Source organism: Sturnus vulgaris, chromosome 1, assembly GCF_052056855.1.
Source record: "Sturnus vulgaris isolate bStuVul1 chromosome 1, bStuVul1.hap1, whole genome shotgun sequence".
Lineage (NCBI taxonomy): Eukaryota > Metazoa > Chordata > Aves > Passeriformes > Sturnidae > Sturnus > Sturnus vulgaris.
In genome coordinates, this window is record NC_142243.1 from 97,869,312 (window position 1) to 97,883,280 (window position 13,969).

The 13,969-nt window shown below is 36.0% G+C and overlaps 2 protein-coding genes across 13 annotated transcripts in view; one reads left to right on the top strand and one right to left on the bottom strand.

The window, feature by feature from the left end:
* The window catches only part of MBP (myelin basic protein), a 107,596-nt gene extending 102,091 nt beyond the window's left edge, over nt 1-5,505 (top strand). For all 5 annotated transcript variants that reach the window (XM_088172374.1, XM_088172366.1, XM_014875158.2 and 2 more), the window contains 3 exons: nt 127-159; nt 1,135-1,257; nt 3,727-5,505. In XM_088172374.1, the coding sequence (XP_088028500.1) occupies nt 127-159; nt 1,135-1,257; nt 3,727-3,783 (213 nt within the window). In that variant the 3' untranslated portion in view covers nt 3,784-5,505. The remainder of the gene's footprint in view (nt 1-126; nt 160-1,134; nt 1,258-3,726) is intronic.
* Nucleotides 5,506-7,210: 1,705 nt separating this feature from the next.
* The window catches only part of ZNF236 (zinc finger protein 236), a 73,046-nt gene continuing 66,287 nt past the window's right edge, over nt 7,211-13,969 (bottom strand). For 7 of the 8 annotated variants that reach the window (XM_088172349.1, XM_014875166.2, XM_014875164.2 and 4 more), the window contains 3 exons: nt 10,804-10,933; nt 9,359-9,535; nt 7,211-8,932 (listed from right to left, as the gene is read on the bottom strand). In XM_088172349.1, coding sequence (XP_088028475.1) covers nt 8,805-8,932; nt 9,359-9,535; nt 10,804-10,933 — 435 coding nt within the window. In that variant the 3' untranslated portion in view covers nt 7,211-8,804. Of the gene's footprint in view, nt 8,933-9,358; nt 9,536-10,803; nt 10,934-13,969 lie in introns of those variants that run through there. The other variant, XR_015806460.1, reaches the window with a different exon arrangement.

The following is a 13,969-nucleotide window of genomic DNA, read 5'->3' on the forward strand; positions in this document are numbered from 1 at the left end:
GCCTCATTATCTGGCCATTATTTCATAATCTTAGCTGTCTTTTCATCTTCTGCTGTGTATGGCAGACCCAGATGCTGTGTTCCATAGTGATCATCATGTCATTGTTTCTATTTCTTGCATGTGCAGGGAAGAGGATTATCCCTCACCAGATTTAGCTGGGTAGGTGACAAATGTGCTTTTGGTAACAGCCGTTTTATTTACCAGGCCAAAGCATATCTTGCTCCATTGCCTCAAGCTGCTGCAGCAACGTGATAATTTTCTTTTGTCTCAAGTTTGCTATTTTGCTTTTTCTGTTCCACTTTCCTTCCTCCTTCCACAGCACTTTAGGAGGGTAATTGTGTTGCTTGCTCTTATACTGCAATTTGACAGCCCTTGCAGCAATAGCTTCTTTTGCTTCAGCACAAAGAGAGCAAAATCCACTGCATGGCACAGCTCTATTCCCTTAAAGGCTCCTGGAAGACCTATCTGCTGCATTTTTCTTCTCCTGAGATGGACAAAAATGGGAGGGAGGGCTGGGACAAGACTGGTGCTTATTCCACTTTTGCAACTGCTCTTACACAGTGAAGTCTGCAAAACTAATGCTCACTAACCTCAGTATTTTGTCCCACCTTTCCTGTCAGTTAGAAGTGATCTGCCTAAGCAATTCCTAGACAAGTTCTTCCCACAGTTCTCTCACAACTAATTAAATTCAACTTCTCTACCACAGGTTTGATTTTATATGAGATGGCATGTAAATTACTGGCATTTAAGACAAAATATCTAAGCCTTCAAACTATTAAACATTTCTTTCACTATCAGAACACCACATATTAGCTGATGTGTTTGACATCTTAAAACTCGTGAAATTAAAACATTTTAAGTTTTATCACACAGGCTAATGCTCTGAGTATTTAATTTTTGAATATTAATTCATTTTTTACAGATTGATGCTTCCCTTAGATTTGAATCTATTCAGAAAATTTCCTAACATTTTCCTTCAGCCTTGTTTATTACATACAAAATTATTTTATTGCAACAGCCTCCAAATTCCTCATTTGAGTATTACATTTCAGTGATCACAAATAAAGACTACATCGTGCATATGATAATTTGAATGTGATAATTTGCAATATACATGAAAATCTTTCTTTGCAGGGTGGTGAAACACACAAGCCAGGATATGGAAGCGGAAAATTCTATGAGCATAAATCTGCTCACAAGGGACACAAGGGATCCTATCATGAGGGCCAGGGCACTCTTTCCAGAATCTTTAAACTGGTAAAGTATAATTGAACTTTAAATACAAAAAAATTGAACTGGGAATAAGAGAAGCCAAACCTCTCCAGAACCTGCCATGTTTGAAACAACCATATTTCCTTAAAGCTTCTGACAGAATTAGATTTGATTGGATAAACTAGAAGGTTATTTAGTGGCTTAGGGACTACTTACATGATAGGAAACAAAGGTAAAAGTACACAGTTAGTGGCCATCAGGAAAGAAGGTAAGTCCACAATGTCCCACCGAGACCTGCACCAGGAACAGTGTTGTTACTGAATGCAAAAATGATCTGGAATACAGAAGACAAATGAAATGACACAGCTCGTTGCTGCTAAATTGTTTAGGATAGTGAAAATAAAAGAGAACCGATAAACTACAAAAGGGCAGTACAGGGCAGTGCTGGACACACATTTGGATGCAGTAAGGACTCCAGCAGTCCCAGTTTATTCCCACCCTAGGTGGGAGAACTCCTACAATATGTCAATATCGCAAGTTACGAAACCACAAAGTGAGGCAAATTAGAAAACTGTCTACTAAAAATAAACATTTGGTCAGATTATCTTTAGTTTGGTTCAGTTCCCCATTTAAAGGCACAGCACAGCCACAGCAACACAGGCAATAAATGAAAACAGAACAGGAAAAAAAGGTCAGTGGTGAGGATTTTTCACATTCTCTGTCAGGAAACAGACACATGAAAAGCACACTATATCCACTGGCAGATACATTAAGAAAGACTGTATTTTCCCTCAAAGGCAATGATGGCAGTGAATTCACTCATAACAAATCACCCAGTGCACTATTTGCACATGAAGATGCCATCAGTAGTCATCTCAATTTCAAGTCAGGTCTGAAATCCTTAGCAGAGCTGGTAATTTCAGACTCTTCCTCTCTGCAACAGGAGATGTTACAGTGCCTTCATTTGCAGAAAAACATTGCATTTTTTTCTCTTAAACAGCTTAGGTTTTATATCTCCCATTATACAGTTGTTTTCCAAGTATATGCAGCACCAAATGACAGCAGAAAAACTTGGTATTCTTATGTTGCAATTTAAGAAAAGGAATGATCTCTTCAGAGGCCCAGGTAAAAATCAAACACATTTTAAGCCTTATTTTCACATCGTTTTAGTGGAGTTCAGGTACATCAACTATTCCATGGCTATATACTGACATTATTGGTAAATTTCCATTTTTTCAACATCAGAAATTACGCATTAATGATGTCTTGTTAAATTTAACATTCTTTTTTTTGCATACTTATCACAGCTATTTTAGCTTATATATATATATATGAGAGATACATACACCAGCTTTACTTTTTAGATAACCTTTTCCCAGCCATTTTAATTTCTGGAACATTGATACTAGTTTGATTCAGATGTATTTGACTTAGACCCATTGTTTACAGCAGGAGGCATTAATTACTCTTTTTTAATACAGTTTTACAGCCTTGTAATACAAAAAAGTTATCCATTCTTTAAGATATCTTTGAAAGAAAAAAAGCCAATTACCTAATGAATTAGACTGAATTTTCCTCTAACACTTCTGTAAAATTAAGGAGACAGCACTGAAAGATGAGAAGAATATAAATGAAGAAAATGAAGTCTCAAAGTACACTTTTTTTTTTCAAGTCAACAGTTCAGTCATCACCTGATTACAGTAAGAATTACCCCACCATCTCACATTTGTGATCTTAAGTGCCTTTTTCAAGATTTGCTGATAGAAGAGTTGCTACAGCTAAGGGACAAGATACCAAGTTAGCCTGATCTCAAATTCCAAAAAATAAAATGTCAGAATTTCACCTTGGATCATCTTTGCTATAAAACTGCTTTTCTCAAGTGCATACTTATGAATTGTCACAGTCTTTTTCCTCATAGTTTGACACTTTCTTATTATTTATAAGAATAGGGCAGGTTTCAGCCCTTTTATCTTTTCTTAGCTTTCTCCTGTATCTGCATCTAAGCTTTCCATACAAGCCTCATGGTTGACATAAAACTGAGAATTTACTGCAGAATGAAACTATTAAATTTCAGTTCCTTCAGATGTGAAACTATTACATCTTATATGCAAAGTTTCGATATTTTGTTTTGTTATTTAAAGTATATACACAGTATATATACAGGGTTCATGAAACTGAAATTTTCCGTGCTATTCAAGGAAATAAATTGTTTTCATTAGGAACATCTGAATAAGAACATGCACTTAGAAGTAATTAATGAGAGGCTGTTTAGTCCTCTGTGGAAGATCTAATGACAGTAAGTTAATCCTATGTAAAAATCAATGAAAATCAATCTTCTTTTTGAAGTGTAAATCCCAGTAAATATTTAGTGGTATAGTAGAGGCAACTGCAGGCTATTTTCATTAGATAGTATTTAATATTTTGTCATACTTACAACAGATTGATGTTCTTCAATGCACAGCCCCAAATATATATTAATTTCTACTTAATGCAACTCTGTTCTTCCCTCCACAGGGAGGCTCTGGGTCCCGACCTGGATCGCGGTCTGGTTCCCCCATTGCTAGGCGCTGAAGCTCCCAGATACCATCCAAGGATCACGTACTCTGCTTCATAGTATAACTGCCTTAAAATTAGTAACAGCTGCCACAATTACCTAGATAGATGCAATCCATTACTTAATGCCAATTAGGTTCTGCATGCAGTAGATGATACAACTTCTATTGGCAATCCCTGAGCAACAGTTGAATGAAAGGAACACAAAAAGTAGCTTTGCTAGATGTTTTCCTTATTTTATGTAAAGTAACAAGATCTCTGACTTTACCCAATCTTCTTCAGGATGCCCTAACTGTATGCTGGACTCCTTTATTTCTCCCAAGCACCTAATTTAAGCTCAACTCCTCTGATTTCGTTTTAGTGAACAACAGAATTACAAATAAAGAGCTATAATGTCTTGGATACTGAGCACTGCTGTTAATGAATTTTTGAGACACTGCTGTTAAAGCAAAAAAAACCCCAACATGTGCAGAAGTTGTGAGGACTGTTTATCCAAATTTTCTTTTTTTTTTTTTTTTTTTGTTTTGTTTTGTTTAATCTTCCTTCTCTCACTCACAGAATAATTTATTTTCATAACAGGATTAGGCAGTCATGGAAAGGTTTATCAAATCTTGGGAGTTCAAGGTATGTGAAGTGTGGGAGGGGGCAGATGTTGAAGAATCAATACGATGTGGAGCAATAGCAATAAGGAAATACTTTCCATACCATGAATTGCTCATTGCGTCCAAACCATTAGAATAAAGAGTAGATGAGGGAGAGAAAGAGGATTTAAAATTTGAGTTAGACTAATGTTACAAAACAAGGGATATTCCCAGAGAAACATCTAAGACTGCACATGTGACCACTGGATGTCACTGGTGCTTCACATAAACTCTGCTGCAACAGCATTAACTTTGCAGTACAGTAAGTAAATAAGCATATAAACAAAAAAAAGTCTAATTTCTGAAAGAAAGCCCTTCAGTACTGGTATCTTAGATAGTCCTGCACATCTCACGTTAGAATTTCAAATCTTTCTCTTGGTATTGCAGCAGTGTTGCATTTGATTGGCTCATCTTTTGCCTGGATGCCTATTAAGGGCAGTGCACCAAAGCAAACTCATAGTAAACTACTGTGAACATTTAACTGTTGTAGTTGCCGTGTAGAAATAAATTATAGCTCAGTTAGATTTATGTAGGAATTGTTCACAAATTAATAAAATTAATGTGTGGAGATGGTATTTCCAGCCACACTTAGGGAAATAAAAGGCTCTTCTGAATTGCACTGTTTCATTACTTAAACTTACCATTTCTTCAAACTGTCATGTAAGTGTGATTAATTATTTTATTTTTTTAGTTTTAGCCTATGCACTGTAGATTATAGTTAGTGCTTCCTAGGTTGAAACAGCATTCTTAATAAGTGCCCAGTAAAAGTTACCTCTAAATATATATGTTAATTGCATTTCACATCTAAATCTGTCATAGGTTTAAATCAGTGTCCATTAATATGAAGCAATGGAAAATGAGATGATAGAAAATACATAGAGACTAAAGAAAACAAAACTGCCAAAATGATTAAGCATACACACACCTATTACATCTATTACCTTCGTTGGTTGCTATGTGTATTTTTCTATTGTAGCTTCATTCAGATGTATACTCTGCAACGTAATAGTTGATTTAATTTGAACACGTATTGTTCTTATAGGAACACAGCTTTTAAAAATAGACACTATTGAAATAAAGTAATCAACTTGAAATGAAACTTGGGCCAGTTTTGTTTTTTACAAAGGAAAAGGAAACATGTATGTATTTATATACACCTATATATAGGTCTTTTTGGTTTATTTCCCCCACACACTCCCTCCCCCCCAGAGTTTATGAAGAATGTTCAGATACTAGAAAATGACACAATGACACTTTGGGACCCTGCACACAGGCCTCTAGTGACATTGCATGGCCCAAAGGCTGCCAATAGGACACAAGAATTATGGAATACCAGTGTCTATGGAGTGGCAGCTAAAGGCCAGAAGGATATTGCAAGGCATAAAATGTCTATGAACATGCAATTAAAAACAGCCCCCCTCATGAACAATTGTGGTGCAAACAGCCTTCAAAAATGTGAAAGAATATTTAAGGTAAAAAACTCAAGAGAAAGATATCTTTCAAAATACTGCACTTTAGAGTAACAGAATTTAACCAAAACTTCTTGCTTGCCTGTATCACTCTTCTTTCCCTTCAGTCATCTTTTCCACAGGGTTGAAGTGACTTTATTGTATTTAATTCCTTTAGAGGAATAGGTGTAGTACTTGAAAGCATTGTTTTTCTAACACAAAAAAGAGATTAAAACTTAGCCTGAACTTTATTCTTTTAGTTACACACCAGTAGTTTTGATGAAAACCAGCAGTTTAAATGGCCATTTGATTTGCAAGAAAAGTATTTTTCCTGATACAGGAATGCCCAACCAATATCAGGAATGCATAATTTAATGTCCTGAAGGAATGGACATAAACCAAAAGATATTGTGAGCAGGCACAAGGCACAGGCCAAAAACCCCAAGGCTAGCACAAGCCTACCACTGCATTAAACCAGAAAGAAGAGTTCCAAGCACTGTTCACTTACCCATCATACAACGTGGAACTTCAAGTACTCGCCAGAACAAGCGTTCCTCTGCTTCCTTAAATAATGCATCTACTTTAATACTGCTTTTGAAAATATCAATGTATTGGTTACCATGTCTGTACTTGTTCTGAACATCAACATATACACTGCTCTGAAAAGCTCCAGCTCAATCTTACTAAGGCTATAAAAACCTCTGTAAAGACACTTGAAGTTCACAGGGAACAGGATGCAGGGAAGCAAATCAAATACAATGTTAAAATGAAATTTTATAGAAGTCTGTTACTGTAGCTGACAGGATTTCCAAGTGCTGGAGGAGTAGCAAACTGAATTCAGGAAAAATGTCAGCTGACTCGGTAACTCACACTGTTTATTTAACACTTCCAAGACTTGCTACACAGACTCACTGCCTCTAACCAAGGCGTAACACTTTGAAAAGTGACCCTTTAAAAATGTAATCTTTTTACTCATGAGATCAGCTTTTAGGTTGTGTGTATCAAGAATCATTCCAACCCAGAATCATTAAATGGTCTGGGTTGGAATGGACCTTAAAGATCACCTAGTTCCAAGCCCTCTGTGCATTTATAGAATATTCCCTGAAATAACAGGGAAAACAATTCATACATGGTACATGCAACACAGCATATTTTGCTGTATTATTATAGATAAACTGCATGCTATGCCAGGAGGCCAGACACCAGCTGAAACAGTCACAGGCTGCCTGGAAGGGAAGGCACTGCTGGGAGGACTTTATTCTTTACATCTGATATTCATATACGCATTTCTGTAAACTGTTTTTCCGATCTCCTAGAATCCAGAATCATATGCTTAAAAAAATACACAAAACAGAATTTGGAAAAAAGTAATATTATTTAGCAGGTTTTTCAATTAAATATTCCACATAACAAAAGTGTTATTTTCATGTCACCAACTATTTTACTTATATACATATGCTGAACAGTTAACAAAAGAATTAGATGGCCTATCAAAACCAATAGCGATTTCTTGCTTCAGCAATCTGAAATAACTAGTTTGTATCACAGACAGAGTATAGACAATATTTACAGAAAAGGGCTTTTTGGATCTGAGAACAATTATCTTTTAGAAAGCAAATTAAAGTCCATGTCTGTATTATAGAACAACATATCCACCACTGATCTAGAAGTACTTGTGGCAATCGAACAGATGAACTCCTTGCAACTGGGATTAGTATTTACAAAATATACTGATCAGCCACACAGAGGCTCATAAACTTTAAATATATATATACATACATAAGCACACATATATATATCTATATATATGTAACATATAAATAAAATTCAAAAGAACAAGGCAAAAATAAGAAAACAGCTTCTGTCTTTGGAATGTCTAAAAGACAACTATGCTTTTACTCCAGTGTTTCTTTGCTATGAATATACTTAACAAGTGGCACCTTTGAAAGCAATACTCAGTCAGCTAGGTAGTTTTGCTGAAACAATGACTTAAACAACAAATAAATGTAATATATTTCCAAAACCCACAAAGAAAATAGTAAGGAATTTACAGATTCAAAATGATAACTGTTCACAGCACTGGGGAACATTGTATAGTATAGGTGACCTAGTGAGCATCTAGTTTTCTCACTGCTACCACAAAATTGTACTTGTTTACCTCTCAGATTTAGTATATGGCTGTTTTCCACAGATACTGTGATATGCACCTGCTGACCCAGTACAGCAAACAACAACAGAGGCTTTTACCGGCACCTTTTCTCATTTGGATTCTTTTTAAGTAATTATTGCCAAGTCCAAAACCTCAAGACTTTTACTATAAAAAACTAACTGCCTCTTGTGGTTGGAATGAAAATGAACATGCTCCCTCTCAAGACTTTAACTCAAGAAAAGCCATGAGCTTGCAGTATTTTATTTTTTTCAACAAATTTTCAAAATGCACTAAAAAATAAAGCTTAAAAAAAAAATACAGCCTTTTCCTGTGCCTTGTAAGGAAAAAAACGGCAAAACTCCACTATTTTATACTGCATGCATTATCAACTGCAACACTTTGTTTCCAATTATTTCTTTAAACATAAAAAAAATAGTTGACTGACAGTTCCATGATTTTCCTGTGACGTTATTCTTCATCCCCATTAAAAACGGGAATCATTCTATTCTGATATAAAGTTCCAGTTTATCTTTAAATAGATATACTGTCTGTAAATTCAAAGATGAAACTGTATACATTATTACCTGAGTTCATTGATTCACAGACAACTTAGCACAGATTAAATGAAGTTTTCCCAATATTCTTCTATAAGCTTAAAAAAAATCATCTTTTAGGTAACTTCTGTAAATAATTAAAAAAAAACTATAATATATTATTCTATCGTTAGTATCTTCAATGCTTGAAGCTTTAACTGTAAAGTTCAAGTCCCAGAAACATTTTTAGCTTTCAAATTTCAAGGTGTTATCGAAAAACATTGCCTATATTTTGCCATTCATTTGAAGATTCTTGTACCACTTCTTCTAAATTCAGAGCACGACTGATGTCTTCCCCTTCTTGTTCTTGGTGACTTGCAGGCTCTTGTACAGGACCTACCAAGGTAAAAGAGAAAAGGCAAATGAGTATGATTTGATGTATGGTGTAAGAAAAATGCAAATATAGACTTGGGAACAAAGGAATCATGATGGGAACAGTATTATAAAATTACTTCAGATACTGTAAATTGATTAGATGGTCTTGGAAAAAAAATTTTTAAAAATCTAATACAATATACTGCTTTCCTGGAAGAATTTTCAACTCTGTATTTCTATACTCAGAGCTCCACGTAAAAAACAAGGAACCATAAAAAGAAATTAATTGCCGTTGCAACCTGATTCTTGCATTGCATGTGCAACTACTAGCTCATTAACTGTGGTCTTTGGCTTTTAGCACTTGACTCCTCCATAACTTCAGGGAAGTGCTCTGTGCTCTTCTACCAAAACATACAGATCCCTGCCCTCAGCAGGAATGTTACATACCAGTGTAACCATGAGTCCGTTTCATATGCAGTTTCATATTGCTTTTCTGTGTAAATCCCATGGCACAGTAATCACATTTATAAGGTCTCTCTCCTGTGTGCCTTTTCATGTGGACTTTAAGAGCACTCTTCTGGTTAAATGCCTTTTCACACAGTGTACACTGAAATGGCCGTTCCCCTTTATAAGAAAGAAAAACTTATTTCATGATTGAAATACAGTTTGGAATTCAGTAAAAATTATCAAGATGATTTAGAAATGAAATAGACATCATCATTTTCCTTGAGACTTTCTCCAAACAGTGCTATAGCTCCACATTGTCAGCCAAAATCTCAAATGTCAGAATAGTTACATAAGTACTGAATCACTGATATTATCTTTCCTATCCAACTTATCACCTAGGTAAGTTACCCACAGTAGAAGCAGAATGTTCCTTTCTAATGTAGTAACCACAAAATAGCTTGATGCTGGGGAAGGAGAAAGCTCTGGCTGACTCACTCTAAGAGAGAGTTACCCTTTGAGGGAATCTTATTCTACAGCACATCCAGCCAAATTCATTGGTCTTCTCCAGGTTAGTAGCAACACAGATAACTTTACCCTGTCCTCCTTAAGTTTAGCAGCCATGAGAGCTCTTTATTGGTAGCAGTGATAGGGAAAAGAATGAACTTGTTTCAGAGAACTGACTCCTACAGTTACAACTCATGTTCTTAAGAAGAATGTTTGTCAGGCACAGAAGGTGGCAGGGAGGGCAGCTGTGCTATCATCCTGTGTACAGCTTTCAACTTACAGCAGGGCAGAAGCTGCAACCTGAAAAGCACTTATATTACAGAAAATCAGTGCTCCCTAGGAGGAGTCAGTACAGACTTCTTATAGAATAACTGCTAAAGAAAATAGCAGAAGTGGAATATGTGGAAAAGAACACAACAAAGTAAAAGCACTGGCATTAGAAACAGATGACCTGTGCAAGAAGCTCAGTGATAATGAAACACTGCATACAGCAGTCAGTATCAGCAGTCAATATCAGCAGTTAAGCCTAGCCCTTGTTTAACATCACTGAGCACGCTCCCTTAGTTGCACATCCCATATGATTTGGGATGATCATAACCAGTGCCTTTAAATAATTTTAAATAATGCTTAAAATATGCTTTTATTAATCTGTTTCAAAGACTGACTAACCTTTAGACTGACTAACAAGCTCATGCACTCACATTTTCACTGCAGTACTCCCAGTCCCGAAATACAGATGAGCTTAGTGAAGCACATGAGTTTTCAAGTTTGCTGTTCCTCCTTTTAGTTTCCAAGCATTTGAGGTAAGAAATTTACCTGTTTTTTTAAGCTTAAGTTGACATTTAAATGCAGTTAGCTGAAAGCATAAGCAAGGGCTCCAAACATAACACCCAGATATTCATAAGAAAATCTCTCAAGATAAAAATAATTTCTGGCGTCACCTGTGTGGATGCGACTGTGTCTCTCCAGCTGACTTGGCTTAGCGAAAGCTTTTTCACAAGTATCACACTTAAACACTCTAGGCTTCTGTGAACTTAGTGAAGGTCCACCCTGATGAGTTTGCATGTGTTCCTAAGCCAGCATAGGAAAAAAAAATTTCAGACCATTTAAAAAGACCTCAGTACTTAACATAAAAATATATTCACAACTTGAAGGCAAAAGCAGAGGATCTTAGTCATCAGCAGACAAACTGGAAGAAAACAGAAGCCTGAATTTGTTTTTTTCTTTTAAATGAGAAATCATTTTTGTGTATCAACTCTCTCTAACCATCAGTATCTTTACACTCTCTCAATAACTTCATCAGTAACTGTGTGTCTTTCTTTTTTGGTATACATTAGCCCTTTACTAATTACTTGAAGCAAAATAAAATTCAGAAAACCAAACCACAGTTCTTTAAATGCTCTGTTCATCTACAAAGAGGTATTTTGACAACTGTGCATTGCAAGCTAATACAGGATTTTTCCCCCTCTCCTCTACAGAATCCATCTCCCTCCTTGTCTGGTATGTGGGTATTCCTCAGCACCCGAATTGGTAACACTGTCAAACTGTACAGGCCTCAAAGAGTCAACTATCACAACATACACACATAGCTGTGTGATGGCAAGATGCAAACAGAACCACTTTGCAATGGACTCTTGATTGAAAAAAACCACCAGAAAATAAAACCACTAAAGTTCTTAATGGTAAGACAGCAGGATGCTTTTTCTTCATGAAGAAGCATCAGTAAGAGTTCTAATTTCAGTGTTTTTAATATACTGATCCCCGGCCCAGATATTTTTCAAACTTAGAAGATTTATGTTATCTATCTTATGTTATCTATCTTATGTTATCTATCTTATGTTATCTATCTTATGTTATCTATCTTATGTATTATTTTTTTTCACTTTTAATTTATTAATACCAAGAAAAAAAATCAAATTACAAAAGAAAATAAATAAAAAATATATGAAGATAAAAAAATCTAATCAAGAACTGTCTGGGAAACAGTACTGTAAATACTTGTCCGCTTTCTAAAATGTGTGTGGATATTCTTTTCTAGTCTATTTGATTACAGACTAAACTATTAATTAGTCTTTACTATACCTAAACAATAAGCCTTCTTGATGTCTATGAAGTCCTATTCCTCACTCCACGAACAGAAGCAAACTGTGTCTGCAGTTTGTTTACACTGGAAAATCACTGAGAAAGTTACATGGAAGAATATTATTATCACAGTAATTAAAATAATAGAGTAATATAGAGAAATAATGTAAGGTCTTCTGAGAAAAATAATGTACCTGTAAACTCCTGCTTAGGTGGAAATAAACAAAATCTTTCAGTTTTATCTTGTTCATTACTCCCTCAAGCATTGAAATGGTGGAAGCATACTATGACCTATTTCAGAAAAATTATCTGAAACCAGTTGCTACTTTCTTCCACTACAAAACCAAACCTCCAAATACTAACAAACCCCATCCCATCTTCTACTTGAAAGCAAACAACCTATCATCCAGATAGCTCTGTAAAACTTCCTGTCAACTTTCTCTGAAGAAATAGTTTATGATGCAATTCTGTTCCACTGATCTGTGCATCTCTTATACTTTTCCTGTAAAATAAATATACTTTTGAAAATAGTTCATGGAAATGCAACATTCTGAAGTGCAATCATCTCTTTATAGACATAATATTTCACTGATTGTTCATGTGATATTTTACAGTTTTATTTGTGTAATTCTTATATTCTTCAGAGAGTAATTATCTTAGGGTAGCAAACAAGCTTTATCTAATTAGAAAGTAAGACCAGGAAACCTTCTTTGAAATGGCTGATGCATTAGTATGCCACTCTTATACCCCATCACTCCTGAAACATTAATTGTAACCACCTCTGAAAATGTGGCAATAAAAAGTTTGTTTGATTCCATTGTTTTAATAAGATGATAAGGCCTTTTTCCTTTCATCTTGGAATCATGTCTGTGCCTTATTTACTATTGAAAGTCAACTTCCAGATAGTTCCACTACAAATTCATATGAAATTGGACAGTTTAGACACTGTGCATGTCTTAAGATTCTTCTCTCTGAAGCTGTAAAATAGGACAGTAACCCACATCAGAAGGAGAACTGTAGTCACTGGACTGAAAAGCCTTAACACTGGGGGTGGGGTATGTGGTGGAGTTGCTTGTACATGATCTCTGAAGAGGAATTTCTTATAGATAACTGTGGAACTGCTGGTACTGACATCTTTGGAAAAAACACATGCTGTTAAATACTGGCATCTAAACACTGATACCCTTAACTCTTACTGGATTTTTCTGAAAAGCCTGAAGTTTGGTAGTGCCAAACTTTTTTGTGATCTCCAGAATTCCATAAGTATAAAATGAATACCATGAGTAACAGATCACTGAACTCTTCCCAAAATCCTAAGCCAAACCCCAACATTTATCTTTGAATTTGCCTCATTAAAGGCTGCTCATAGGTGAAGCTGCTATTAACATCTTGATAAAGAAAAAGAGTCTGATAAAGGGTGGAATTTGTTTTAGTACATGATGGTCCAGTGGTAAATGAAACTGTCCTTTAAGACCTTTAAGATCTAAGCCAACCATTAATCAGCAGTGACAAGGCTACCACTAAACTATGTCTGCTAAGACACTGTCCATAGTGTCACATCTACACATCTTCTAAACACCTTCAGAGTTGGTGACCCAACAACTTCCCTTTACAGGCTGTGCCAGTGCCTGACAAACCTTTCAGTGAAGAAATTTTCCCTGATATCCAATCTAAACCTCCCCTAACACAACTGAGGTAATTTCCTCTTATCCTACTGCTCATTAGCCAGCAGAAGAGGCCAACCCCCACCTGGCCACAACCTCCTTTCAGGCAGCTGTAGAGAGTGTTAAGTGACGCCCAGGCTCCTTTTCTCCAGGCTAAACAAGCTTGGCTTCCCTCAACTGCTTTTCCTAGGACTTGTGCTCCACACCTTTCACCAGCTCTGCTGCCCTTCTCTGGACACACTCCAGAACCTCAATGTCCTTCTTCAACTGAGGGCCCAAAACTGAACACAGGAATTGAAGTGCAGTCTTGCCAGAGCAAAGTAAAGAAGGACAGTCACTGCCCTGCTCCTGCTGGCCTCAC